The following is a 27948-nucleotide window of genomic DNA, read 5'->3' as shown; positions in this document are numbered from 1 at the left end:
GCCTGGGCACCAGCACAGCCCTCCACACGCACCCCCAGGAGGCTCCCAGGGCACAGCCACACATCCAGCTCCCTAGCACAGAGGCAGGGCCGACGGCACAGCCAGACGCAGCCCCGGCATCAGGCCAGGCTCCAGGCTCGGCCTCGGCCTTGGGCGCTGTGGACAGAGGAAGTGGCCCGGGCTGCCTCTGGGGTCCTCAGGAGAAAAGGTCCATGGACCCCAACCCGCCACTAGGTGGCGCCCAAGCCCTAGCAGGAAGGGGTGCACAGGGCAGCGGGCGCTCTCGGGGAAGGGGGCTGGCGCAGGGGCCCATCCAGGTGTCCTGGCGAACCGCCCTGCGCTGGCCACACATGACCCAGAGCGGGAGACTTCCTTCTCCAGTTAACTTTCCTGCAACAAAGCTGGGGAGGACCGGGAGGTCACCCCCACACCAGGCTCAGCACCCCTCAGTGCCCACAGCAGACATTGCTAACCGAGCCCAGCACCGTCTTCCACGAGGATTCCCATCCTCATCGCAGAGCTTGGGAACTGGACAGGCCCTGCAGTGAGAAACCCAGATGCCACCCCGAGCCGGGCTGGCCCTCTGACAGTACAACGCCCGCCCCGGCCCTCGGCCACACCCCCAGGACACACACTGGCTTCCCTCCACCCCGGCAGCCGGCCCAGGCCGACACAGCCTTGCAGCTGAGTGACCTCGGGCACTGCACAACCCACGCACCCGCACCCGCACCTAGCAGCCCTATCCCAGAGGGGCAGGGCCACGGTCACGTCGACGGCAAAGCGACAGGCCATTCTCTGTAAGACTCAGCGGTGCAAAGTATTGGCCTTCCGACCCACCCACACGAGCCGCACGGCAAACAGCAGCACCGTCTCCGGTGAAAACACCGGGGCTCCGCGGGTCCCCCTGAGCAGGCCCTGCCCCGCCTCCGTCCCCAAGGCCACCGGCAGCAAAGGCACCACAGGAGGGCCCCGTGAGGTCCCGTCCCCTGGTTCAGGGTGGCAAGAGCTTCCCGAGGGAGCCACGGGTCTCCAGCCGAGTGGTCGGTCAAAGGCACGGGCTCTCCTGCCTGGCCGCGCCGGCGTCCGTCCCGGCCAGCGTCGCCTTCCTGGCGCCTCCACCAGGAAGGCCTCCTGCCGTCACCTGCACAGTGGCAGGTGCGGGTGGTGGCGCAGCCACTCCAGCAGTTCCTCCTCCTTCGGCTCCTCCAACACGTCCCTGTGGCATAGGGGTACAGGGGTCAGGGGTCACAAGGCCCTGCGGCACGGGGGGGGGGGGGTCAGGAGACACAGGGCCCTGCAGATCGGGGGAGGGTGGATGGGGGGTCGGGGTCACCAGGGCCCTGCAGCACTGGGGGGATCAGGGGTCACAGAAAACACAGCGTGACCTGTGGCATCAGGGGTCAGGGGTCACAGGGCCCTGTGGCATTGGGGGGACAGGGGTCAGAGGGCCCTGCGACATCAGGGGACAAGGAATAGAGGTCACAGGGCCCTGTGGCATTGGGGGGACAGGGGCCACCAGGGCCCTGCAGATCGGGGGAGGGTGGACGGGGGGCAGGGGTCACCAGGGCCCTGCAGATCAGGGGAGGGTGGATGGGGGGCAGGGGTCACCAGGGCCCTGCAGATCGGGGGAGGGTGGACGGGGGTCACAGGGGCCACCAGGGCCCTGCAGATCGGGGGAGGGTGGACGGGGGTCACAGGGCCGAGCGTGGACACAGGGTGCAGACACAGGGACCCAGGTCCAGCGTAAAGCCACACGGGGGCAAGTAAGCCAGGCAGCCGGTCCATGGGGAACCGGGCACAGCCGTCTCAGGGCGACAACGCTTCCTGTCCCGGCACAGGGACAGCCCCAGAGGTGCCCTGGGGACCCCGGCTAACATCCCACAGGACGGCCTGGAGGCCCAGGGGAGCCCAGCCGGGACGGACGGGGCGGGGCCGTCAGGGCGAGCTCAGCCTCCCCGGCCACGCACCTGAACATGAGCTCCACGGATGCCAGGCAGGCGGCCTCCTGGGTCCCAGCCAAGGGCTGCTGGTGGCTGCGGGGGTCCCAGCGGTGAAGGAAGTTCTGGCGGGGGCGGGGGAGGGGGAGTGAGTGCAGACCCCAGCCCACCGCGCCCGAGGGGTCCAGGCAGCCTGCCCCCGCCCGTCGAGCACCCAGACGCGGCCAAGTTCGGAGCCACCCCCCTCATGGGGCTCCCAATACCTCCAGCAGCAGGGCCAGGAACAGGTTGACCCAGATGACCGAGGACACCAGCCACCAGGACACAAAGTAGACCTCCGACCACCTGCCACACACACGGAGCCCTGAGCTCGGCGGGCCGGCGCCCCAGCCACACTCAGGGTCTGGGACAGCTGCAGGGGAGACAAGGCTCCGCCCAGCAGGGCCTGCGTCCACCGAGCTGCCCCAGGGAGCTTGGCCAGCAAGGTGAGGCCGGGCTGACGCCTTCAAGCTCTGACCGTGGACCCCTCCCCCAGCGCCCCCACCCCCACCCCGGGGCTCCCCAGCAGCACAGGCCAAGACCCAGAGTCAGGGCCACTGCCCAGGCCTTCCTGGGAGCTGGGCGCACGGTGCCAGCAAGGATGGGCCCGGCCCGGCTGGGGACTCACGGGCCCGCGTGGCGCCGGAACGCGTCCAGGAACACCTGCCAGTTGTTGACCACCATCAGGTCCCACAGCGTGATCAGCGCGGCCTGCGGAACACGGCCGGTTACCCAGGGTCGCCCCGGGAAGGGGGCGTGGGGGAGGGGCTCATGGGCGGGGCCTGGGCCCAGAACTCACGGCAAAGTCGTCGAAGTTGTTGGCCCAGTACTCCAGCTGCTCGAAGCTGCCACAAGGGGCTGAGCCATTGCCAGGCGCCAGGCTGGGGGACATGGCACGTGTGGGCCCCACGGCCCGGGGCCTGGCAGACCGCACCCAGCCTGGACCCGAGAGGGACCTCCCCTGCACAGTGGCCGCCGGCCGCAGAGCCCCTCACCTGCTGTTTCCAGAAGGGGCCACGATGACGCCGCGGAACAAGCTGATCCCGACAATGGCGAACACGTAGTACGCCACCTGGGGAGGCAGGGCCGGGCTGGGCCACCCCTCCTCCACCCTCGGGCCCAACCCGCAAGGGCGCCCGGGAGGCCGGACCCCTGTGCCCGGGGCAGGGGTGCTCAGCCGGCTGCTGCCCGCAGAGGGTGCTGCGGCTCCACCAGGACCGCCTGGCTCACAAGGCAGGAAGGGAGAGACAGGCTGGGAGGTGTAGGAGGGAGGAGTGGTGAGGGAGCCGGGCAGTCACCCAGGATGGGCAACTGGCCAGGAGGGACCTGGCCACATCACCCAGGGAGCCCCTGGGGCAGGCACAGGGTAGCGGGGTGGCCAGAGGGTGAGCTGCCCCAGGGGGTGGCAGCGGGCAGCGGGCAGTGCCCACAATGGCACAGGCCAGGGCATGCAGTGGGGTCCCAATCCCAGGATGAAAGTGCCAGAGACGGCCCTGGTGCTGCACCTGGCCAAAGGCCCCCTGCTCTGCCGGAGCCCGGCCACCAGGCAGAGCCGGAGAGCCCCAGTGGGGGGGGGGGGCTGTCCTCGGAAACGCGGCTGTGGGTCCCTGGAACCCCTCTAGGCAGAAGCACCACCTTCGCCCTCACCCTAGGGTGACACGGGCCGGGGGTCCCGGGAGGCAAGATCCTGGGCCTCTTACACGGCCTCCACCATCTCCCGGGGGTCTGTGGCCCAGAGCCCAGCAAACCTGAGGGGCTTACGAGTCACCAGAGGACGCCTGGCACGGAGGGGGCCACCGGGCAGGGCCCCACAGACCCCAGGGTCCTCCTGCTGGCCTCCGGCCCCGCCCTGGGCTCCCCTGGCCTCAGCAACCTGCAGCCGCCCTGGCCAGGCCTCTCCCCAACAGCAGCCGCTGGCCCCGCCCCCACCGGCCCCGCCCCCCCACCCAGGGGCTCTCCCCGCACAGTGCTCTCCCGCCCCCCCTCACCAGCAGGATCCCGCCAAAGGCCCGCAGGTTCTGGATCAGGCCCAGGATGGTGCTGGCCACCACGGCCATCGGCTAGGGACGGGAAGGAAACAGCCCCTTACTCCTCCTGCCCCCGGAGGACACCAGCCAGGTGAGTCGCCAGCCCCCCACACCTGCGCACAGCCTGCACACGCCCAGCACCTCCCCTCCCCGGCTGGAGCCGGGTCTCTACCACATCTCCCTCCTGAGCCACCGCGGCCGCGCCGGCTCCTGGGTCTGAGAGGAACGCAGGCCCGGGGGGCGGCTCTGCCCGGGCTGGGGGCAGCCTGAGGAAGGGGCCTCAGACCCCAGCCAGGACCCAGCACACGGGCTGCTCTGCCCACGTCACGGAGGGAGAGAGGCTCTCCAGGGCCCACGGGACCCAAGTGCAGGGAGACAGGGCTGTCACTGCAATGCCACAGGGGACACAGGGGAGTGACAGGTGGGCAGGGGGAGTGACAGGTGGGCAGGGGGAGTGACAGGTGAGCAGAGGGAGTGACAGGTGGGCAGGGGAGTGACAGCGGGGGAGGGACAGGTAGGCAGGGGGAGTGACAGGTAAGAGGGGGAGTGACAGGTGAGCAGAGGGAGTGACAGGTGAGCAGGGAGTGACAGGTGGGCAGGGGGGGTGACAGCGGGGGAGGGACAGGTGGGCAGGGGGAGTGACAGGTGGGCAGGGGGAGGGACAGCGGGGGGAGTGACAGGTGAGCAGGGAGTGACAGGTAAGAGGGGGAGTGACAGCGGGGGAGGGACAGGTGAGCAGGGGGAGTGACAGCGGGGGAGGGACAGGTGAACAGGGAGTGACAGGTAAGAGGGGGAGTGACAGGTGGGCAGGGGGAGGGACAGGTGGGCAGGGGGAGTGACAGGTGGGCAGGGGGAGTGACAGGTGGGCAGGGGGAGTGACAGGTGAGCAGAGGGAGTGACAGGTGGGCAGGGGAGTGACAGCGGGGGAGGGACAGGTAGGCAGGGGGAGTGACAGGTAAGAGGGGGAGTGACAGGTGAGCAGAGGGAGTGACAGGTGAGCAGGGAGTGACAGGTGGGCAGGGGGGGTGACAGCGGGGGAGGGACAGGTGGGCAGGGGGAGTGACAGGTGGGCAGGGGGAGGGACAGCGGGGGAGTGACAGGTGAGCAGGGAGTGACAGGTAAGAGGGGGAGTGACAGCGGGGGAGGGACAGGTGAGCAGGGGGAGTGACAGCGGGGGAGGGACAGGTGAACAGGGAGTGACAGGTAAGAGGGGGAGTGACAGGTGGGCAGGGGGAGGGACAGGTGGGCAGGGGGAGTGACAGCGGGGGAGGGACAGGTGGGCAGGGGGAGTGACAGGTAAGAGGGGGAGTGACAGGTGAGCAGGGGGAGGGACAGGTGAGCAGAGGGAGTGACAGGTGGGCAGGGGGAGGGACAGGTGGGCAGGGGGAGTGACAGGTAAGAGGGGGAGGGACAGGTGGGCAGGGGGAGTGACAGGTGAGCTGGGGGAGTGACAGGTGGGCAGGGGGAGTGACAGGTGAGCAGGGGGAGTGACAGCGGGGGAGGGACAGGTGAGCAGGGGGAGTGACAGCGGGGGAGGGACAGGTGAACAGGGAGTGACAGGTAAGAGGGGGAGTGACAGGTGGGCAGGGGGAGTGACAGGTGGGCAGGGGGAGGGACAGGTGGGCAGGGGGAGTGACAGGTGAGCAGGGGAGTGACAGGTGGGTAGGGGGAGGGACAGGTGAGCAGGGGGAGTGACAGGTGGGCAGGGGGAGGGACAGGTGGGCAGGGGGAGTGACAGGTAAGAGGGGGAGGGACAGGTGAGCAGGGAATGACAGGTGGGCAGGAGGAGTGACAGGTGAGCTGGGGGAGTGACAGCTGATCAGGGGGAGTGACAGGTGAGCTGGGAGTGACAGGTGGGCAGGGGGAGTGACAGGTGAGCAGGGGGGAGTGACAGGTGGTCAGGGGAAGTGACAGGTGGGCAGGGGAGTGACAGGTGAGCTGGGGGAGTGACAGGTAAGAGGGGGAGTGACAGGTGAGCAGAGGGAGTGACAGGTGAGCAGGGAGTGACAGGTGGGCAGGGGGGGTGACAGCGGGGGAGGGACAGGTGGGCAGGGGGAGTGACAGGTGGGCAGGGGGAGGGACAGCGGGGGAGTGACAGGTGAGCAGGGAGTGACAGGTAAGAGGGGGAGTGACAGGTGGGCAGGGGGAGTGACAGGTGAGCAGGGGGAGTGACAGCGGGGGAGGGACAGGTGAGCAGGGGGAGTGACAGCAGGGGAGGGACAGGTGAACAGGAGTGACAGGTAAGAGGGGGAGTGACAGGCGGGCAGGGGGAAGGACAGGTGAGCAGGGAGTGACAGGTGAGCAAGGAGTGACAGGTGGGCAGGGGGAGTGACATGTGATCAGAGGGAGGGACAGGTGGGCAGGGGGAGTGACAGCGGGGGAGGGACAGGTGGGCAGGGGGAGTGACAGGTAAGAGGGGGAGTGACAGGTGAGCAGGGGGAGTGACAGGTGGGCAGGGGAAGTGACAGGTGGGCAAGGAGTGACAGGTGGCAGGGGGAGTGACATGTGATCAGAGGGAGGGACAGGTGGGCAGGGGGAGTGACAGCGGGGGAGGGACAGGTGGGCAGGGGGTAGTGACAGGTAAGAGGGGGAGTGACAGGTGAGCAGGGGAGTGACAGGTGGGCAGGGAAGTGACAGGTGGGCAGGGGGGAAGTGACAGGTGAGCTGGGGAGTGACAGGTGGGCAGGGGGAGTGACAGGTGGGCAGGGGGAGTGACAGCTGATCAGGGGAGTGACAGGTGGGCAGGGGAGTGACATGTGGGCAGGGGGAAGTGACAGGTAAGAGGGGGAGAGACAGGTGGCACTGGCAGGTTAGGGTTAGGGACGCATTAAGTGCTGTGGGCGTGTCCTGCGATCCTGTGCTCTCTGGGTACACACGCATGTGTCTGCACACGGGAACGCGTGATGAAGTCTTGCATGAGTGCCTGTGTGTGATGATTTGTTCATACGTACACATGCGTGTGAGGGCACGCAAGTGCTGTGTACGGATGGTGACATGCATGTGTGACAATGTGTGCATCACGTGACGTGCCTGTGTGAGCACGCTGTGTATGCACATGTGTGCAACTGTGTCACGTAAGCTGGGTGCCACAGGTGTCTGCGTTGAGGCCACGTAGGACCGTGTGCAGGAGAACCATGTGTGGGGCACGTGTGTCTGACATGGTGCCCCCTGGCCGCCCTCACACGGGAAGTGGCCCGGGGCTGACAGCGACCCACGCCCCAGTGCACCGGGGAAGCCCTGGGCTCAGCGGCCGCCCCGATGACCTCGCTTCTCCTCTCCCACATGGAGCCCAGGAAAACGGAGACGGGCCGGGGCCCCACGGGCCAGGCAGGGCTGCGCCCACGCCTGACCACGCTCCGTGTGTCACTCCTCAGAAGCGAGGCTGACAGTCCTGAGCCAGCCCCACACCGCAGCAGGGGGTCCCGGGAACGAGTCCCAGCGAGCACCTCTGCCCCCGCCCCGGCAGCCCGGGCCACAGCCCTCTCCAGAGGACTCCAGACCTGGGACTTCCTGCCCGCGGCGGCGCCGGGCCAGCGAGCACACAGCCGCCCCGTGCGGGGCCTCGGGGCCTGCACCTGCTACGCCCCGGCCGCCCGCTCCCTCGCGCCTCCCTGGCTGCACAGGCCCCGGCACAGGCGCGAGGGGCGCGTGCTGGCACCAGTCTGGCCACGGCGATGGGCACACCTTCGTGCTGGGGATGATGCGAAGAAAGCGGAAGACGATGAGCACGTTCACCAGCCGGGCCATGTCCCACAGCGACAGCAGCCCCCGCCTCTCCGGCTTCCTGGCGGGACAACAGCACACGGTGGGCAGGGGCCGGGAAGAGGCCAGCGCGAGCGACAGGAGGGGACCCCGTGGCCATGGCAGGAGCACAGCCTCACCGTGGAGAGGGGCTGGGAGACCCTCCAGGCACAAAGGGGCTGCTGGGGCTCCGGATGCTGGGATGTCCCCTGCCCAGGACCTGGCCCTGGACCCTGACCCCAGCCCTGGCCGCATCCCCTGCCTGACTTCTGACCCCAGCACCAGCCCGGGATGCTGACCCCACCCCATGCCCTGAGACCCAGTTCGTCCTCTGACCTGGCCCCGCCCCCAGGCGTGCCCGTCCAGCACCTGGCACAATCGCAGCCGTGCTGTGTACCCCCTTCTGTCTAACCTTTCACCATTGCCCCCCAGAACAGCACCACCCCACTCCCCAAGGCTGTCGCCAGACAAAGCTGCCACGGTGCAGGCCCCACCGACGCCGGGCTGTCACTGCTCAGAGGCACGCGTGCACCCTGGGCCTGGCTCAGCCACCAAGGGCCGCCTGCCCCCTGCCTGGTGCACCAGCCCTGCCCGAGCCCCCAAACCCTGGGGCTTCCCAGGAGGCGACTCTGCAGCCCACCTCCACATCTCAGGGCTCCACCAGGAAAGGCAAGAGCAACACAGGCTCACTGGGGCACCAGGCACACTGGGTACCAGGCACACCAGGCTCACTGGGGCAACAGGCACACCAGCACACCGGGGCACCAGGCACACCAGGCTCACTGGGGCACCAGGCACACTGGGCACCAGGCACACCAGGCTCACCAGGGCACCAGGCACACTGGGCACCAGGCACACCAGGCTCACTGGGGGCAACAGGCACACCAGGCACACCGGGGCACCAGGCACACCAGGCTCACCGGGGCACCAGGCACACTGGGCACCAGGCACGCCAGGCTCACGTGAGCCCTTCTCCCGGGACAGCACCTGCCACCCAGAGGAGACCCAGCCGAGTAGGGAGGCCCGGCTGGCTGCGGCGCCCGCCTCCCCCAGTCACGCACCAGCCTGGATGTGGGAATCCGTATGCAGCCACGGTCAAGATCTCCAACACCTGGGTCACAGAAGGGGCGGAGGCAGTGAGGCCACGCGGCCACGCCCCCAGAGCCCAGGGCCCGCCCTGCCTTCCCTGGGGAGGCCTGAAGGCCTCAGGCGGCCACGGGGGGGGGGGGGGGGGCAGACAGGCCTTCTCGCTCCCCATCGCACTCCCAGGGCCCAGTGGTCCTAATGCCCTGCCCCTGCGGCGTCTGGGGAAGCAAGTGCAGCAGCGTTCCCCAGAACAGCCCGGCCCCCCACTCTGCCCACATCAAGTGGCACTGACCCCGAGGGCTGCGGGCCGTGGTCCTCACCCACGCCCGGCCTCCTGCAGCCCCCCGCCCAGGGACAAGCAAGGGCAGCACCGCGGGGCTCCCAGCACCTCTCGGGGTTTACCAGCAGGACCCCGGTGAGCACGCCGTCACACACGTTGCTGGCGTAGGACAGGTACCCGCGCGGGCCCAGGGCGAACACCTTGAGCAGGGTCTCCAGGACGTAGTAGAGGATGAAGACACAGTTGAGGACCTGAGAGGGGCGGGGCGGCGTCAGGTGCTGGCCACACCCAGGCCGGGTCTCAGCAGCTGCCGGGGCCCTCCTCCCCCTGCCCGTCCCCTCCTCTCCTCCTCTCCCTTCCTGCCCCTCCCCACCCACCCTCCCCTCTCTCTTCCTGGACCCCTGTCCCTCAAACCACTCCCTCCCCTCTTCCCCCTCTCCCCCCCTCCCCCCCTCCTCCCCTCCTGCCCCTCCCTTCCTTCCCCCCCTCTCCCCCCCCCTCGCCCCTCCCCTCCTTCCCTGTCCCCTCCCTCTCCTCCTCCTCATCGTCCCCTCTCTTCCCGGACCCCTGTCCCTCAAACCGCCCCCTCCCGCTTCTTGCCACACACTCCCCCCTCCCCAGGAAGCCCACTATTTTAAGCATAAAAATGGAAGAAAATGTAAAAAAAAATGTCAAACATCAGGCCACAAAAGCTATTTCTGCATTTTTGATGTTATGATAAATTCCAGGGGCCAGCGCTGTGGCGCAGCGGGTTAACGCCCTGGCCTGTAGTGCTGGCATCCCATATGGGTGCCGGTTCTAGTCCCGGCTGCTCCTCTTCCAATCCAGCTCTCTGCTATGGCCTTGGGAAGCAGTAGAAGATGGCCCAAGTCCCTGGGCCCCTGCACCCACGTGGGAGACCCGGAAGAAGCTCCTGGCTCCTGGCTTCGGATTGGCACAGCTCCGGCCATTGCGGCCAACTGGGGAGTGAACCAGCAGATGGAAGACCTCTCTCTCTCTCTCTGCCTCTCCTCTCCCTAACTCTTTGAAATAAATAAATCTTTTTAAAAAACGATAAATTCCACTCGGTATCTGATACTCACGATGTTCCGTGCTGTTTTCTAACTTGGTAAATCAGGATTTTCTCACGTGATTATGGAAAACTTCACTTCCATGAACTCGGCATCACCTACCCCGTGTCCCACTAAAATCGACTCTCAGACATCGCGGAGCTGGCGCTGGGCGCCGCGGCTTAAAGCCCTGTGACGCCAGCCCTGCTCGGGCTCCGGCTGGGAGTGCCGGCTGCTCCACTTCCCATGCAGCTCCTGCTAACACACCTGGGAAAGCAGTGAGAATGGCCCAGATGCTTGGGCCCTACACCCACGTGGGAGACCCGGATGGAGCTCCGGGCTCCTGACTGCAGCCTGGCCTAGCCCCAGCTGCTGGGGCCACTGGGGAGTGAACCGCAGATGGAGGCTCGCGCACTTGCGCTCTCTCTCTGTCTCTGTCTCTGTCTCTCTGTCTCTCTCTGTCTCTCTCCCACTCGCTCACTCTGCAATCCAAATAAACCAATCTTAAAGAAACACCTCCTTTGCTGGCATGGACCAACATGGGGCGTCTGCTCAGCCTACAACCTGCAGCACAGTCTAGAATGCTGGGAGCCTGGCCTTCCGACAGAAGGGCAGGAAGCCACACATTTGGGAAGGCTGGGAAACGGCCAGGGAGCCCTGTGGCCACCCCGCTGTCTGCCAGGGTCCCCTCCCCAGGACTGGCTGCCTGCCCCCAGCAGGCCCGGGCCTGTGCCAGCCTCTCCCAGCACCGCCCGGACCCCTTGTCCCTGCGACCCAGAACCACACCCCCAGGACGAAGTCGTCGCGGTTCCGAGGCAGCACGTCGGCGTCCAGCACCAGGAACACCTGCGAGGCCAGAGCGGGCGGCTCAGCCGGGGCGGGCGGGGGCGGAGGAGCAGGCCCGGTGGGCTGGGGCGCAGCCGCACTCACGCAGATGGACGCGAGGTTCCCCAGGACGACGAGGTTCCCCAGGACGTCGAAGCAGCGGTGGCAGCAGGCCAGCTGGGCGCGCTGCAGGACCGGAGACCGGTAGCGGGGCCGCGGCGGGTGCTGGCCAGGGAACACACGCTCAGAGCCGCGCCCCGCACGCCGGGGCCCGCTCTTCCTAACTCACCCCATCCAACACAGAAACAGTCTGGCACACGAAGGCGTTCGTCCCAGTGGTGGAAATAACCCAGACGTCACTGAGCCCGTATGTGTCCATGTCGCGACAAGACGTCGGCCAGCACCAGAGCTGTGTGCACAGACAAGCGGCACGCGGGTGGCTCGGAAAGTCGGCACACAGCAGAACCAATCCACAGCGTGAACCAACACCCCACCTGCTGACACTCCCGAAACCAGAGAGCTGCACAGGGACAGCCACACAGAAACAGCCACAGGGGGACAGCCATGGAATGGGGACAGCCCCATGGAGACAGCCCCTTGTAGACAACTCCATGGAGAGAGCCCCATGGGGACAGCCCCCACGGAGACAGCCGCACGGGGACAGCCACACAGGGGCAGCCGCACAGAGACAGCCACACAGGGACAGCCCCACAGGGACAGCCCCATGGAGACAGCCACACAGACAGCCGCACAGGGACAGCCCCATGGAGACAGCCACACAGACAGCCGCACAGGGACAGCCCCATGGAGACAGCCACACAGACAGCCGCACAGGGACAGCCCCATGGAGACAGCCACACAGACAGCCGCACAGGGACAGCCCCATGGAGACAGCCGCACAGGGATAGCTGCACAGGGCAGCCCCATGGAGACAGCCACACAGAGACGGCCGCACAGGGACAGCCGCACAGGGACAGCCGCACAGGGACAGCCCCATGGAGACAGCCGCACAGGGATAGCTGCACAGGGGCAGCCCCATGGAGACAGCCACACAGAGACGGCCGCACAGGGACAGCCCCATGGAGACAGCCGCACAGGGATAGCTGCACAGGGGCAGCCCCATGGAGACAGCCACACAGAGACGGCCGCACAGGGACAGCCCCATGGAGACAGCCGCACAGGGACAGCCGCACAGGGGCAGCCCCACAGGGACAGGCGTGGATCGGGGACTGCAGCGGCAAGGGGGCCAGCACACAGCGGGAAACCCCCCAACACGAGCGGACAGCAGGGTTCCATGCAGGAGCCCCTGGCCGTCTAAGTCACATTTCAATGTAACGGAGCGAAGCGCTCAGCTCACAGGGACCACGGCACCCACGTGGCTCAGACAGCCGCCAGCGAAGACCGGGGCCACGCCGGCGCCACCCGACCACAGGCGCTCCGCAATGCCGGGGACAAAGAGGGGCGCGGGGCGGGGCGCGCGCCGGGAAAGCACAACCCAGACCGGCGCCCCTGGAAGTGCCCATGGCTGCAGCCTGGAGACGCGGGAACGCCGGGGCGGGGGGGGGGGGGGCTCCTCACAGAGGACCCAGCACGCTGCTTTCCCGGAGCCCCGACGGCAGGCAGCCCCTGCCAGCTCTCAGTCCCCAGTGAGTACGGGGGTGCTCTGTGGGGGCCCGGGTGTGGCCTGAGGAGGAATGGTAGCGCAGCTCAGCCACAGGCTGACCCAGGGTTCCCCCAGCCCTGCCGCCACGAGCTGACCCGCCCACATGGAGACCGGTGCCCAAGGCCACCTGCCCACCCCGGACCCAGATCCTCTGTGTGCCCGGGCCCTGGCTGCTGATGGGCCTGCTGCCTCCCGCCCACCGCTCGCCGCAGACTCACGGGCTACAGCCCACAGTTATCAGCCAGGCTCCAGCTCCCAGGACACCCCGCCCGCCCCAGCACCCTCTGGAGGAGGTCTCAAAACCAGGGAGCAGCACGGAGGGTGCCGCCCCCATCCCCGCCCCCAGCCAGCACGGGAGGGGACGGGGTGTCACGGAACCAGGTTCCCAAAGCCTCTGGAACCAACTCCCTCTCCACCCCCAGCTCTGGACTTTACACCGCAGGGCGAGACAGGCCCACCAGGTGAAGGCGGGGCTGGGAGGCGTGGCCAGAGCAGGGGCGTGGCTTACACACGGGCCTTTGCCAGCCTTTGCGCCAGTGGGATCCACACAACCCCTCTTCCTCACAGCACACAGGAGGCCACGCCTCCCGTGGACATCACGAGAGGGCAGAGTCGGCTCCCCAGGCGTCAGCAGCAACTGTCCGGGAAGAGCCCCGGCAGCCACCGAGCCAAACCCTCGACACCGACGGACTTGGGCCCTGCTCTGCCTGCACGTGGCAAACGGCTGAGCCACAGCGACCGAGCCCAGCACGGCTCTGAGAGCTGCCACCCAGGCCACCGTGGCCTGACCCCAGGCCCAGTGTCGTCACCCTGGACAGCGCACGCTACTCCCTGCAACGCCTGCACCTGACACCTGTCACTCATCTCCCAGACAGCTCAGCTGACTCCTGAGAGCCACGCCTCCCCGTGGTGGGGAGGGCCACGTCCCAAATGCCAAGGCAGAGGCGGGCCTGGCTCCAGAAGGCGGAGAAAGACCTGAAGAAACAGCTGTTTACGGACACGCGCCACGGGGCCGAGGCTGTCACGGCCACAGTCCCCGCAGCGCTCCCAGACCCGGGATGAGGCCACCAGGGCGGGCCCTGGCCCCATCAGACTGCGTCCTTGTAAGAGCAGCCATCGGACTGCGTCCTGGTGAGAGCAGCCGCCATCGGACTAGGTCCTCGTGAGAGCAGCCACCATCAGACTGTGTCCTCATGAGAACAGCCGGGACACACGTGCAGAGGGCCGACCGCAGGAGCCCGCAGCGGGGAGATGCCGTGTGCAAGCCTGGAGCGAGGCCTCGGGAGCAGCCCCCAGGACCAGGTGATGCATCTGTTGCCTCTCTGCCCCTAGCAGGGCTCCATCCTCTCCACACAGGGGTGGGGAGGCAGCCCCCGAGCTGCCCCCACTGCCTGGGAGTCGCCTCTCTGCCCACCTGACGGAAACCCTCGAGGTTCAACGCGGGCAGCCAGGGCCCTCGGGCCGAGCTGAGCTGGAGGACAAGGCCCACGCGGCGACTGTGCCGACCAGCGTCACGGGCACAAGACGAAGGCCTTGGAGAGGCCGGGATCCGGATGTCCCAGGAGGAACAGGCAGCAGGAGGAGATTCAACAAGGGAACAGAGGAACCACCCACAGGCCCTGCGTCCGAGAGAGCAGACCGGCACCCCCAGGCCCAGAGGCCCTGCGCAGGCGAGCCCCAGGCGACCCAGGACTGCTGACCTGGGAGGCCGGGCAGGGGCGTAGGCGGCCCCCTTACCTCTTTTACCACGCTCCTGTCAACCTCATCGAAGACTTTCTGAAACTCCTCGGCCGACAGCAGGGCACCCTCATAGGCGCACACCCTCTGCAGAGGGAAGAGGCACACGTGAGGGCCCCGGAACAGCCCGAGCCCGGCCTCCCCACCCCGTCCCGGAAGCGCGCGGGCCGGGGCGGCGCCTACCTCCTCGATGGCCTGTCTGTGCGAGGCGTCCAGCTGGGCCTTGCGAAGCGCCTGCAGGAAGTCCTGGGGCTTCACCCCCCGTCTGCGGGGAGAACCGTGGCCCAGTGAGCAGTGGCCAGCCCCCGGGCGCCTGCCGGTCCCCGGCCCTGCTTCCAGCCCGGTCATCTCGTCCAAGGCCCTGGGAGACCCCACTGCCCCCCGTGAACAGCGGCGACAGCCTCCATGGCTGGCATCCCACCTGCTGTGCAAAACCGGCCTCGGAGTGGCCACCTGCCCCGGCACGGGCCACACTCGGGGACCCGGCCAGCGCGGCAGCAGCCCCCTCCCCAGGGAGAAGCGGGCCCGGCACGCACGCCTGAACAGAGGTCTCCCCGGCTCCCAGCATGGAGGCCAGCACCTCGAAGGCGGCCCGCGTCCCCAGCCGTCTTCGGAACAGCGAGGTCTGGAGGGACTTCTGCAAGGAACACACAGGCGGTGGCTCGGCCAGCCGCTCCCGCCCTCCACCACTGGAAAGAGGCAGGCGTCAGGGAAACAGGAGGCCGGGTCCCTGCTGGGCTGAGCCACGGCGGCCGGCTGTGTGGGTTAGAGGCAGGCGCGGCCTCCCTGCGCTGGGGGTCCCTGGCCCCCCACACCAGGCTCCGGGGACGGCTGCCCTCGAGGGTGGGGGTGGGGAGGGAAGCTCCAGGTGGCCATGTCCACCTCACCGACACACAGCCACGCACAGGTGCCCCCGGAGGTGACCCCACCCCTCAGCTCAGGTCAGGCCCCAGGGAGCTCTGGGGGACAGCTCCGGGCACAGCCAGGAGGGGCGGCCGCGGCCTTACCATGAGGTAGCCCCGGAACTGATTGTACACGATGGCCGTCAGCAGGTTCATGAGAAACAGGCTTCCTGGGGGGGGGGGGGGCACCTCGGTCACAGGGACACCACAGGTGGACAGAGGGCGGAGCCCCGACTCCAAACCAGCCCCACGGCCCCCAGTGCTGGGGCAGCGGGAGGGCACAGGGCCTGGGGACACCCTCAACCTCCCCGTCACCTCCCCGTCAGCGGGACGATGTGGGGACATCAGTGGCTGCAGACCACAAACCGTGGGTGACGTTATGGGTGGGGGTCGCACTGGGGCAAGGAACAGGGTGGGGGAGGGGCGCACTGGGGCCCTGGGGGGGGGGGGCGGCACGAGCACCGCACTCACCGATGAGGGTGAACAGGATGAAGAAGAGGGCGTAGGCCCGGTTCCTGGAATACGCGGGGATCATCACTGGGAGAGGGAATCCGAGAACCTGAGAATGGGCCCCCAGCCCCGGCCCCGCGTCCCGGGCCACCTCACGCTGCCCACACTCCCCAGCCCCGGCCCCGCGTCCAGGGCCACCTCACGCCGCCCACACTCCCCAGTGTCCTCAGCCCCCGCGTCCCAGGGCCACCTCACGCCGCCCACACTCCCCAGTGTCCACACTCCCCAGAGTCCTTGGTCCCCGCGTCCCGGGCCACCTCACGCCGCCCACACTCCCCAGCGTCCTCTGGCGGGGGGGGGGGGGCTCCCAGCTGCCCTCCTGGGGAGGTGTCTGTGGCCACAGCTGCTCTGAGCCCAAGACAGAAAGCCCCGGCACTGCGGCCTCCCATGCCGGCCTCGCCCTGGCTCATGGCGCCCGCACAGGGGCAACATATCGCTCACCCACAGCCTCCCGGGCCCTCAGAGGAAGGAGGTGCAGGGACCCGGGTGAGAGGGGGAGGGAGAGGCGGAGGAGCAGTAGAGGAAGGGGGAAGTGGGGCAGAGAGGGGAGAGGAACAGAACGGGACGAGGGCCAGCACCCCCGGCTCCGCCTCCCCACTGCTGAGGCCCCACCCTCGCTGCCCACGCACCGTCGGGGTTGTTGGCTGTGGTCAGCAGCACCAGGAGGGAAGTCAGAGCCTCGGGGAGGTTCCGGAAGTAGGTCAGCCGTTCTCTGGCCTGCCCTTCGTCCTGCTCAGGGCAGAGGGGGCAGCTCCAGGCCCACAGCCCCCAGCCTGCAGCTCCCCAGGATTGCCCAGCAGGGCCCTGGCCTGAGGCCCCTGCATGGCCACCACCCTGCGAGCCACAGAGAAAGCCCAGCCTAACAGTGTGTCCTGGCATGGCCACCAACAGGCCCCCCGCGGGGCTCCCACCGGTGGGCCCGGCCCCAGCTTGCTGCCAGATAAGGGAGGGGCTGAGAGTCGGGCAGGACCCCAAGGCCCTCAGAGGTGGTCCCCTCCCGGCTGGGGTCCCTCACAGCAGTCAGGGAGCCCACCCGTGCCCGGGCTCCCCCTCCCTCCCAGGCGGAGTGAAGGCCGCGGGCTGGGGTCTCCCGGGCACCCTCCACCAACCCTGCAGCCCCAGCCAGGCGCGGCAGGGCGTGGCACTCGGACATCACAGCCCTGGCACTAGGGAGCTGCCACCAAGCCGGGTGCCAGCCCAAAGCAGCCCCTGCAGGGAGCCACCTCTGTGGCCTCACCCCTGCACAGCCGCAGCTGCACTACTCATGGCCATCGTCTACTCCCCCAGTTCATCTGCTCGATGCCACGGGACCCGGCTGCCGAGTGTGGGGCCCCAAGCAGACACGCTCCCCACCAGGGGTCACTAAGGAAGTTACAGGGCCAGGGACGGCCAGGCAGAGCCACGTGTGGGGCAGGCTGCGGCTGGACTAGTCCTCGAGCAGGGGGCTGGGAGAGGGTGGACGGACGCCAAGCGCCTGCAGAGCGGCTCTGGGGGACCCGGAGGGTGGGCTTTCCCCATAGATACAGCCGGGGTGGCAGGACCACGAGGCTGAGCTGGCCCCAGCCATCCCACCGCCCCCCGAGCCATGTCAGGGCCAGCCTCGTGCCCACCGAGGACGGTCCCAGCGGCTGTGTCAGTCCACAAACAAGGTCACTGAGGGCCACAGAGGGCAGGCGCCCACCCAGCCCTCCCCCAACCCACCCCGGGGCCTCCAAAGGGCTTCTCGCTGCTCCGCTGAAAACCAGCTGTTCCCCCAGTGCCAGCAGGCAGGCCTGACCTCCTGGGAGGGGAGGCAGAGGGCCCTGGGCTCAGGGGACCGGGCCCCACAAGCCAGCCACGCAAGAGACCGTCTGCTAGAGGGGCTGACGCCGCTGCTGCTGCTGGGGCCGCACCCCAGACGGCAGCCCTGGGTCTCGGGCGCCTCCCAGAGAACAGGACGGCGGGGGCTGGGCAGCACACAGCAAACATGATGAAGCGAGGCTGGGCACGGGAGCCAGGCCACGCAAGGCAAGGCCACGCAGGCACACGCCAGCTCCCACGCAGGCACACGCCCTCCCTGCCTCGCTGGAGGCAGCGCCTGGCCGAGACGGAGGAACCCAGGCCAGGCCAGCCATTGACGGGCAGCCGTCTTCCCCAGTGTGGACACGGTGGCCACCCGGCCACTTCCCCCCCAGGAGGACACCTGGGCCTGGAGAGGGAGCCACTCCTTCCGGGCACCTCGGGGCACTCAGCACTTGCCGGGCAAACGGCCACACCCTCGTCTCGGGGCTGCGGCTGCTGCCACCCCCAGCCCACACGCCAGTGCTGCACCCACGCTGGACGCCGGGAGCGGCCGTGAGCAGCTCTCACCGATCAATCGCACAGGGGCCTTGGGGTCCCACCAGCTGGCCCAGGCCGCAGCTCCACAGCCGCCCACACACGTGGGAACAGACACACGCACAGAAACACAAGCAGGACACACACACACACACACACACGTGGGAACAGACACATGCACAGACACACACACACACGTGGGAACAGACACACGCACAGACACACAAGCAGGACACACACACACACACACACATGGAAACAGAGATAGCACACACACACAGCACACAGACACACACACTCGTGGAAACAGACAACACACATACACACACAGACAGCACAGACACACACACTCGTGGAAAAAGAGACCGCACACACACACAGACAGCACACAGACACACATGTGGAAACAGACACACACACACACCGGGGTCTCAGGCTGACTCCTCCCACCGGGGTTGGAAGGCACAGCCTCAGCCACCCCTCCTGCGCACAAGCTCACCCCCAAAGGCAGCCACGAGCGCCGAGCCATCCCCAGCCAAGCGCCAGCCACGACCCGGGGGAGCAGAGTGGCAGGACGGCCTAGCCTGAGGATGACGGCGACCTGGCCAGGAGCTGGGGACAGGTGCACGGCATCGCAGGCGGCAGCAGGGCTGGGGGAACGGCAGATGGGGCCGTGGTAGCAGAGGCCGGGCCAGCACGAGGGGCCTCAGGACAGGAGGGGCCCGGAGAAAGCCACGTGTCAGGAGCAGGGCTGGGGGCGCGGGTCGGGGGGCAACAGGCCCCGGGAGCTTGGGGCCGAGGCAGGAAGCAGGCTACGTAGCCAAGGCCCAGGAGACGGGGGACAGACGGGCGGGGGCAGCTGCTGCGCGCCTGGGGCGGGGCCGAGCTGAGCCAAGGGCAGCCCCTTACCGTCTCGCCAGCAAACAGCAACATGCCGAACACAGTGAAGAGGCACAGGTGGATGGCCAGCAGCAGCCCGACGCTGCGTTAAAGCAGGCGCTTAGCACCAGGGGCGCGGCGTCCCCAGGCCCAGGGACGCCGACCTGCCCGCCGGGCTGGGGTACAGGGGCCCCCAAGGGCCCGGGCACCGCCCACCCCTTCCGCCCCCTGCCACGAGCTCCACCTTGGGGCCTGCAGGACAGGCCCTCACTTGGGCAGGAAAAGCTACCTACCACAGAGGCACGGGGGGCACACACCGGGGGTGCTGCCAGGGAGGGGCCTCGGGGCACAGGGAGAGGCAGCTGGGCAGAGGGGGTCCTGCAGAGCCCTGTGGCCACCAGGGCTTCCCTGCCTTTACCAGGCCCAAGCTAGCGGCACAAAAGCGTGGAGCCAGGTGGGGGGGAGGGGTGAGAGGCCACAGCAGCACGGAGGTGGACAAGCAAAGACCCCAAGCCAGCACCAGCCATGCCCCAAGCAGGGAGGTCCCAGAGCTGGGCGTGTCGAGCGGGCCCCACGGACCCCACCCTGGGCGCAGGGGCCTCACCTGGCCATATCCGGCAGCGACCACCGGAGGCACTTCAGGGTCTTCTTCATCATGGACGAGTTCTGCAGCAGGAGAAGGGGCGCAGGAGCCGGCGGATCCGCAGGGGCTGGGGGGGGACCGAGCACCAAGGCCTGGCTGAGCCACGCAGGGGATGGGGGGACCGGGCACCAAGGCCTGGCTGAGCCACGCAGGGGCTGGGCGGACCGGGCACCAAGGCCTGGCTGAGCCACGCAGGGGCTGGGCGGACCGGGCACCAAGGCCTGGCTGAGCCACGCAGGGGCTGGGCGGACCGGGCACCAAGGCCTGGCTGAGCCACGCAGGGGCTGGGCGGACCGGGCACCAAGGCCTGGCTGAGCCACGCAGGGGCTGGGCGGACCCGGACCACCAAGGCCTGAGCCACGCAGGGGCAGCCCAGTCCCATACAGCCCCTGGGGTCAGTTGACTGCCTGGGCCCTCCCCACGCCAGACACTGATCTGTCGCTGGACCTGCCCGCCCCACCCACCACACCTCCCCCAGCCCCACCCTCCGAGGCCTTGGGGCGTGGCCTGGAGAGGCAGCATGGCCCCCACTCCACAGTGGCCTGCAGGAGGGTCCTAGGGAGGCAGTGGGCTGGGGCTAGGTCTCCCCAGCCAGCAGTTCCTGGGGCCCCCGCATTCCTGCTCCCACCCCTACCACACTGGGTCTCCCTGCTCTGCAAGAAGGGTGTCCCCCCAGGGCCTCCACGGTCCCACCGGGTTGGGCACCAGGTATTCACGGCAGGAGCTGGCCCTGCGGCCAAGACCAGGCTGGGGCCTCTCCACCCAGTGCACAGTGAGGTCTGCGTCTCCTGGAGCCCAGCCCCGCCCCCGGCCAGCAGCGAAAGCATTGGGAAACTCCAGCGGTCAAACACAGCAGGCCCCCGAGGTCCAGGCCGCACAGCAGGCGACGAACCCAGACCCCTGGGTGGTGGCTGCGGTCGGCCAGGCCGGACCCATCGGCACCCACACCTAGCTCCTCGCCCGCTCGGCCAACACACATGTTTGTTGGCAGATCCTTTCCCGTGTTTCCCAGGAGGACCCGCGGGCTGCAGAACGGTGGCCCCCGAGACGGCCCCACGGCCGCCCTTCAGACGTGGCCCTGCCTCTCTGGGAACAAATCCTTCCTTTTGGTGGAGGAGGGCATGTCTGATCAGGGGTGGGAGCTGCACGCTGTTACCAGGGGAAGCCACGGATGGATGCCGGGGCGCTGGGCGTGGGCTACTCCATCCACCCCCACTGCTCCCCAGCAGGCCAGCCAGCAAGACAGGGCCCTGGAGGGCTGTGGGCAGGAGGTGGGCGATGGGCCGCGCTGCCTGCCCTGCATCGGCTGTGCCCAGGCAGCGCTGGGGCTTCTGGCATGAGTTGGGGGGCTCCCTGCTCTGTGGGCCCTGACCCAGCTCTCTCGACTCTCACTACTGAACAACCCCAAGCCAGCCTGGCCGGCACTGCCCACCCAGAGAGCAGGGGTGCTTCTGGGTGCGGGGGAGACAAAGACACCGCAGAGAGGGTGCGGGCAGGCAGCCGGCCGGGCCTACGGAGCCCTGACCCGGGACTGCCGGCAGCAACAGGCCCTGAGGTGGCTCTGGCAGGAGGGACTGGGCTGCTGGGTGGTCACACGTCCTCCACCCACCAGAGAAGGACCCAAGGGAGACCTTGGGACCCTGCCAGGCCTCCACTTCCCCATCTGCGGGGCAGGGACAAGGCTCCGGGCAGCAGGAAGGGGGCAGCCCGGTTGTGGGCCTCGGGACCCTGCCCCCCACCCCCCAGGCAGCCGCCGGGTCACCTACCTCCTGACACACGAGGCTCAGGACACCGCCCAGTCCACCAGAGACACGAGCAGCACCACGAGGTAGGCCAGCAGCCAGAGGCTGTTCCGGAACTCGGCCCACCCGACCAGGTAACCCTGCAAGAGAGAAACGGTGAGCCAGGAGCCACACAGAAAGAGCTGAGGGCCTCGGTGCCGGGGAGCAGGGAGCCAGCGGCTGGGGCAGAAACAGCTCCGTCCAGCAAGCTCGCCCCAGCCACGTGGAGGCGGCCACAGAGGTCAGGCTGCAGGACAAACACCGCTCTCCACTTCCTGCGACTCCAGGTGCACGGGGCTGTTCTGGTCAAAACCCGCCAGCCCGCTGACCGCACCATGGGCTCCACAGCACAGCCTAGCGCCACAGCCCGCTCAGCCCTCCCTCGCCCGCAAGGAACCCCTCCCCACCGGGCCACGGGCAGGCACTGGGCAAGCCACCAGGGGACAGGGGCCGCGGCACGGCATGGCCGAGCCTGCACAAGGTGCAGCCTGGGTGCCTCCTAACGCAGTGTGCAAGGACGTGGGGGCTGCGGCACGGGGGGAGCCGGAACTGCTACTGGACAGAAGCCAGGGACACGGGGCCCAGGGGGGGTCCCGCCCTTCGGGCTCCGTCCGCAGAGAAAACGCGGTCAGCCCTGTGGCCGCCTCTTTCGGTGCCCACCCCCTCCCCTCCTCTTCTACGGGGCATGCGGGTGAGGACAGACCCAGGGCCATGCCCCCGGGGCCGCACAGCCTGCCCCTGTCCCAGGAGCCTGGGCCTCGCTCAGCAGCGCCCTAAGGCACCGGGCTCCCCAGGAGGGCCGCGGTGGGGGCCGTTGGCGCCTGCTCACCTTCACACAGACGTCAGCCACGAAGACGAACAGGCAGAGCGCCTCGAGGCTCTCGGTCAGGCCGCAGGGCGGCTCCCAGGGCGGGAGGCGGAAGCGCACGTCGGCCGTCCTGGTGAGGGAGGAAGGGGTCTCCACAAAGGCCAGAGCCAGGGTCAGGAAGATGGTGAAGCCCAGAGCCCTGGGGAGGGGCAAAGCCCGGTTAGGATTCGAGAAGCAGCCGCCCTCCGGGGCCAAGAGGCCGACGGGCAGCAGGACGCCGGGGGCCGAGGGCCGTGGCCACTCACGCCTGGCCAGGCCGCAGTGACCTGGCCAAGACCGCTGCCCTGGTCCCCCCCAACGCCCTCCTGCCAGGCCGAGCTTCTCTCCGGGAGCGGCCCCTGCAGCGAGCCCAGGCCCCCACGTTCTCACCGTTGGCACGTGTTCGAGTAATACCGTCGGTAAAGCCACATTGAGCTGCATCCATGCGGTGGTTGATGGAGCGGTACTAGAAGCAAAAGGCCCCGCGGAGCAGGGTGAGCAGGGTGCCCTGGGTGCCGCACGCCTGTGCGCCCTGACCCATGCCCCAGAGCACTCACAGCCACACACCATGCACCCGTCTCACCCCGAGACGGGCCCAAGTGGGAGGACAGCCATGGGCGGCAGGGTGTGCGTCAGCATGGGGACAAGGAGCCCCCAAAAGGCTCAGACCTTCCCCGGCTGCCAGGTGTGCCCAGCAGAACAAGGGCTCCCTGAGGGCCAGACAGCAGGGCTGGCAGGTGCACGGGGCAGGCAGGTGTGTGAGGCAGACACCAGGTACACGGAGCAGGCACCCAGGGCTGGCAAGTGTGTGAGGCTGACACCCAGGGCTGGCAGGTGTGTGAGGCTGACACCCAGGGCTGGCAGGTGCACGGGGGCAGGCAGGTGTGTGAGGCAGACACCAGGTACATGGAGCAGGCACCCAGGGCTGGCAGGTGCACGGGGCAGGCGCCCAGGGCTGGCAGGTGTGTGAGGCAGACACCAGGTACATGGAGCAGGCACCCAGGGCTGGCAGGTGCACGGGGCAGGCGCCCAGGGCTGGCAGGTGTGTGAGGCAGACACCAGGTACATGGAGCAGACACCCAGGGCTGGCAGGTGCACGGGGCAGGCGCCCAGGACTGGCAGGTGCATGGGGCAGGCGCCCAGGGCTTGCAGGTGCACGGGGCAGGCGCCCAGGGCTGGCAGGTGTGTGAGGCAGACACCAGGTACATGGAGCAGGCACCCAGGGCTGGCAAGTGCACGGGGCAGGCACCCAGGGCTGGCAGGTGCACGGGGCAGGCGCCCAGGGCTGGCAGGTGTGTGAGGCTGACACCCAGGGCTTGCAGGTGCACGGGGCAGGCACCTAGAGCTACCAGATGTGTGAGGCTGACACCAGGTACACGGAGCAGACACTCCAGGTAGAGGTGTACCCTCTACCTGCCTGTGAGGCTCCCTCTCCAACGGAGTTCAAGGCCCATGCCAGCCGCAGGGTGCCCTCCTCCCCACCACCCAGCGCCCAGAACAGCTGGCCCACACCAGGCCCTGGTGACACAAAGGGTCCTGGGCTGGGAGATGGCCTGGTTCAGCCGCCCCGGGCACAGCACTGCTCACACACACACAGCGGCGGCGGCCTCCGAGGACAGCAAGGAGTGAAGGGGCAAGGGGACGCTCTCGGCCCCAGGGCAGCCAAACCCCGCCCCGCAGAGCCGCAGGCAGGCCAGGCCCAGCCATCACCCACCTGGATGGCGTCTTCGATGAAGACCACGGCCTGGTCGATGCGGAGGTCCTGCCTGGCTGAGGCACCTGCAAACGGGACACACGGGTGACCAGGGGGCCACCTGGCCGCATCCTACAGGGCCACCTCCCCAGGGAAAGGCACTCTTCCCGAGACCCCGACGGCAGGGAGAAGCCTCCGGCCAGCAGCCTGGCAGCCCAGCACCGGCCCAGGCAGGACCCGACCGGTTAAGGAGCCGCTGCATTCCGCGCCCAGGGCACCAAGCCCAGAGCACCACAGCACCCAGGCAGAGCACGGTCAGATCCCCCTCCTGCTGGCGCACTCTGTGGTGCCTCCTCCCGTGTCAAACCGTGGTATTGAGAAAGGCGCCGCAGGGTGCCAGCCAGGCCCGGAGCAGGTGTGTGCTCAGGAAAGCGGCTGCCATCACGGCCCTGCTGCCGGCCTGGCCCCACCACAGGCCTCCCAGGCAAGGGCAGCCATCGCCCCCCAACCTGGCGATCTGGTTCTCACGGCACAGCGGGCAGGGAGCCGGCAAGGGTGGAGGTTGGGTCCTGGCTGGGAGGGAGGGGCCTGCAGGGGAAGCTAAGTCAGCATGCAGCTGACCCCCCCCCCCCCCGCAGCAGGTGCAGGAGCCACCCAGGGGCACGGCTGCAGGACCAGCCGCCCAGTAGGCCAGGCCCAGGGCAACCAGGAACTGGGAGGCCCAAGCCCCTGCGGCTGGGTGAGCGCAAGTGGCCAAACCCAGACTTGTACAAACCAGCAACCAGACAGCCAGGCCACGAGGACCAGGGGCGCCCGGCACCCAGCCTGTGAGCTCAGCCCGGCTCAGAAGACAGGGCACATGCTGGCGCCGTGGCTTAACAAGCTAACCCTCCGCCTAGCGGCACCGGCACACCAGGTTCTAGTCCAGTCAAGGTGCCAGATTCTGTCCCGGTTGCCCCTCTTCCAGGCCAGCTCTCTGCTGTGGCCAGGGAGTGCAGTGGAGGATGGCCCAAGTGCTTGGGCCCTGCACCCCATGGGAGACCAGGAGAAGCACCTGGCTCCTGCCTTCAGATCAGCGCGGTGCACCAGCCGCAGCGTACCAACCGCGGCAGCCATTGGAGGGTGAACCAACGGCAAAGGAAGACCTTTCTCTCTGTCTCTCTCTCACTGTCCACTCTGCCTGTCAAATTTTTAAAAATAAATAAAAAATTTAAAAATTAAAAAAAAAGAAGACAGGGCACAGGCCAGGTAGATCACAGACCAGAGCCGGGCGCAGGCAGCGGGCAGTGGGCCCGTCCCCTCATCGGTTCACAGTTCTGCTGTCCCAGGGCACAGCTCCAAAGCAGAACTGACAGCCGAGAGGCAGGGAGGGGCGGCCTGGGCCCCTGTGCAGAGCTCAGGCCGCTGCCCACCAGGGTGCCCACCGATCAGAGACACGAGGGCCCATCCTGGCGCTGCTGCAGCCTTGAAAGATGACCGGAGCGAGTGTCCTCCTGGTCGGGGCCTCAGTGTCCCCACAGGTACCACCACAGGCTCACCCAGAGGGCCCTAACCCTTGCCCAGGGAGTCTCTGACGGCGGTAGCTGTTTCTTGCACACACACAGCACCAAAGCAGATTCATCTGGCGAATGTGTGCAAAGCCCCAAGGGGTCCGGGAGAGAGGGCAGGAGCTCTGCAGCCCCCATGTGACCAACTTCCCCAGCAAGACCCGAATCTCGACCTGGAGAGGACCACACGATACAGCCGTGCAGACCACAGACGAGGGGTCGAGGCCCCGGCACCAGCTCCAGCCCTGGGACGTGGGAGGGGCTGCATCCCCCCAGACAAGCAGAACTGACCCCACGGGCCCAGGGGGTCCGCCACGGAGGCGTCCGGGGCTCGGCTGGTTGGCTGCAGGCTTGTGGATTTACAGCTCAGGCCGGCAAACCTCAGGAAGGCCATCCCAGGGCGTGGCGGCCCCAGGGACCTTGTCACAGCCCTCAAAGTGCACCACAGCTTCCACAGGTCCCACAGGTCCCCTGGGGTAGACCTGCTCCACCCCAGCCCGGCACCCTGGAGACCCCTGGCCACACCTCCCGTCTCCTGCTGCTTCTCACCCCGCCCCAGCCACGGCCACGCCCTCACTCTGACTCAGGCATGCTCTCCAAAGCCTCCAAGCCTTCGCCCAGGCTGCCCCCGGACAGCAGTGGCCTGGGCTGCCAGGCACACGGGTCAGGACGTCACCACACAGCACCCACTCATCAGCCCTGGCCCCCTCACCCCCCCCCCCCCCGCTCTCCCGTGTGTTAGGATCCACCCTGTGAGCCTGGGCAAGCCTCAGTGCCTCCCGGTCCCCGCTCACCGGGACGCAGGCTGCCGGGATGGGTGGCTGGGGCGGGCGAGTGCCTCACCCACAGCCACCCAGCGGGTGACTTTCTCACCCAGGAACAAGAGATATCGGCTGTCCTCGGGCGGGGCTGAGTTGGAACTGGGGCGCAGGGGTCCGCTGGGGGGTCCTGCGGCAGCCCCGCCCCACGGCCGAGTCCAGCTGCAGGACACGCGAACCAGAGCCACAGGGGCCACCGCAGTGCCCGGCAAGGCCGCCAGATCCGAGACCGAACGAGCCAACCTCAGCGTCGCCGGCCCCTGCTCAGCAAACCTCACCACCGCCCGGCTGCGATCTGGACCTGGAGCTCCGGCCTGGTTCTCACGCCCTGCCACGGGCCGCGATGGAGGGACAAGCAGCCCCCTCGCCAGCCACGCTGCCTAGCTCTGGCCCCTGCCTCAACCGGCAGGTGTGGGGACAGCAGGCCACATCCCATGTGGGCGCCGGCTCGAGTCCCGGCTGCTCCACTTCCCATCCAGCTCTCTGCTATGGCCTGGGGAAGCAGTGGAGGATGGCCCAAGTCCTTGGGCCCCTGCACCACGTGGGAGACCTGGAAGAAGCTCCTGGCTCCCAGCTTCAGATCGGCACAGCTCCGGCCGCTCTGCAGCCATTTGGGGAGTGAACCCGCGGATGGAAGACCTCTCTCTCTCTCTCTCTCTCTCTGCCTCTGCCTCTCAAATAAATAAATATTTCAAACAACAACAACAGAGCAGGTGTCAGCACCCAGGTGTCTACTCAGCCAGGGCCAGGACACACAGCAATCACGACCCTCAGACCCGGACGGCCATCAGCCCGACGCCGCCCCCTGGAGTCTGGACACCAGACACCCCTCTGGGCACCCTACTAGTGCGCCCCTCACTGACCCTCCCCGGAAAGTTAAGCAACGTGCCAAGGTCACACAGCGGGGAAGAGGCAGCCCCGGAGAGGCCCCCAGGCCCCCAAACACAGCCCTGTGTCCCCGGGCCCCCTCCTAGCTCCCTCACCCAGAGAGCTGCAGGGCCTGGGCCAGGCTAGAATGACCCGGGCTCCCAGGAAGCAGCTGGGTGCCTTCTCCGGTGGCGGCCTCGTCTCCGGGGAGCCACCCCCTGCGCCCCTCCAGCCCACAGACCGGCGCTAGAGGCCAGCGGGGGCGGGGAGCGCTGGTCCCAGCCCGGCCCCAGGGGACAGAGGAAGTCCTGCGGCCACTGAGGGCAGTGGTCAGCAGGGCACACACGCCCCCGCTTCCTCATCGGCGACCCAGCACCGAATTCCCCTGGTGCCGGCCACTCCACCCGCCGTCCCCGGGGTCACCGCCGAGGTCAGCAGGAAGGGCCGGCGGGAGCCGGACAGGCGCGCGCGGGGCTGACAGCTGCGGAGTCCAGGCGAGGAAGCGGCCCCAGGCCGCGCGGCAAGGGCCGGGCTGGGCCCCCCTCGGGCCCCAGCGCTGGGCAGCGGCCCGGGACCCGCGGACCCCACGCGCGACCCCCGCCCCCGCCCGGGCCCCTTCTCCAGGCTCTGTCGGCTCCCAGCGCTGACGTGGACCTGCGGCACCTGGGCCGCCCCGCGGGGCACTCACGGTCGCCGCCGCCGCCGCGGGCCCGACCCAGAAGGGGCTCCGACTCCGCCTGGGGCTCCGCCATCCCGGTCCG

General features: G+C 68.4%; 1 protein-coding gene across 1 annotated transcript; it reads right to left on the bottom strand.

Annotated features, from left to right (window-relative positions):
• On the bottom strand, nt 1–27948 carry LOC133755585 (two pore channel protein 2-like). Its single transcript, XM_062185669.1, is given in 28 exon segments — nt 1–1216; nt 1968–2062; nt 2201–2282; nt 2605–2687; nt 2776–2857; nt 2972–3048; nt 3965–4036; nt 7688–7787; nt 8806–8855; nt 9233–9361; nt 10946–11005; nt 11090–11209; nt 14385–14471; nt 14568–14649; nt 14921–15021; nt 15392–15456; nt 15758–15823; nt 16426–16525; nt 19022–19094; nt 19596–19668; nt 19671–19701; nt 21401–21423; nt 21426–21516; nt 22245–22422; nt 22653–22701; nt 22704–22728; nt 23977–24041; nt 27876–27948. Coding segments are annotated over 28 exon segments (2202 nt in total). The 5' UTR covers nt 27940–27948; the 3' UTR covers nt 1–1137.

Source organism: Lepus europaeus, unplaced genomic scaffold, assembly GCF_033115175.1.
Source record: "Lepus europaeus isolate LE1 unplaced genomic scaffold, mLepTim1.pri SCAFFOLD_578, whole genome shotgun sequence".
NCBI classification, from domain to species: domain Eukaryota; kingdom Metazoa; phylum Chordata; class Mammalia; order Lagomorpha; family Leporidae; genus Lepus; species Lepus europaeus.
This window is presented reverse-complemented; position numbering and strand designations above follow the sequence as displayed.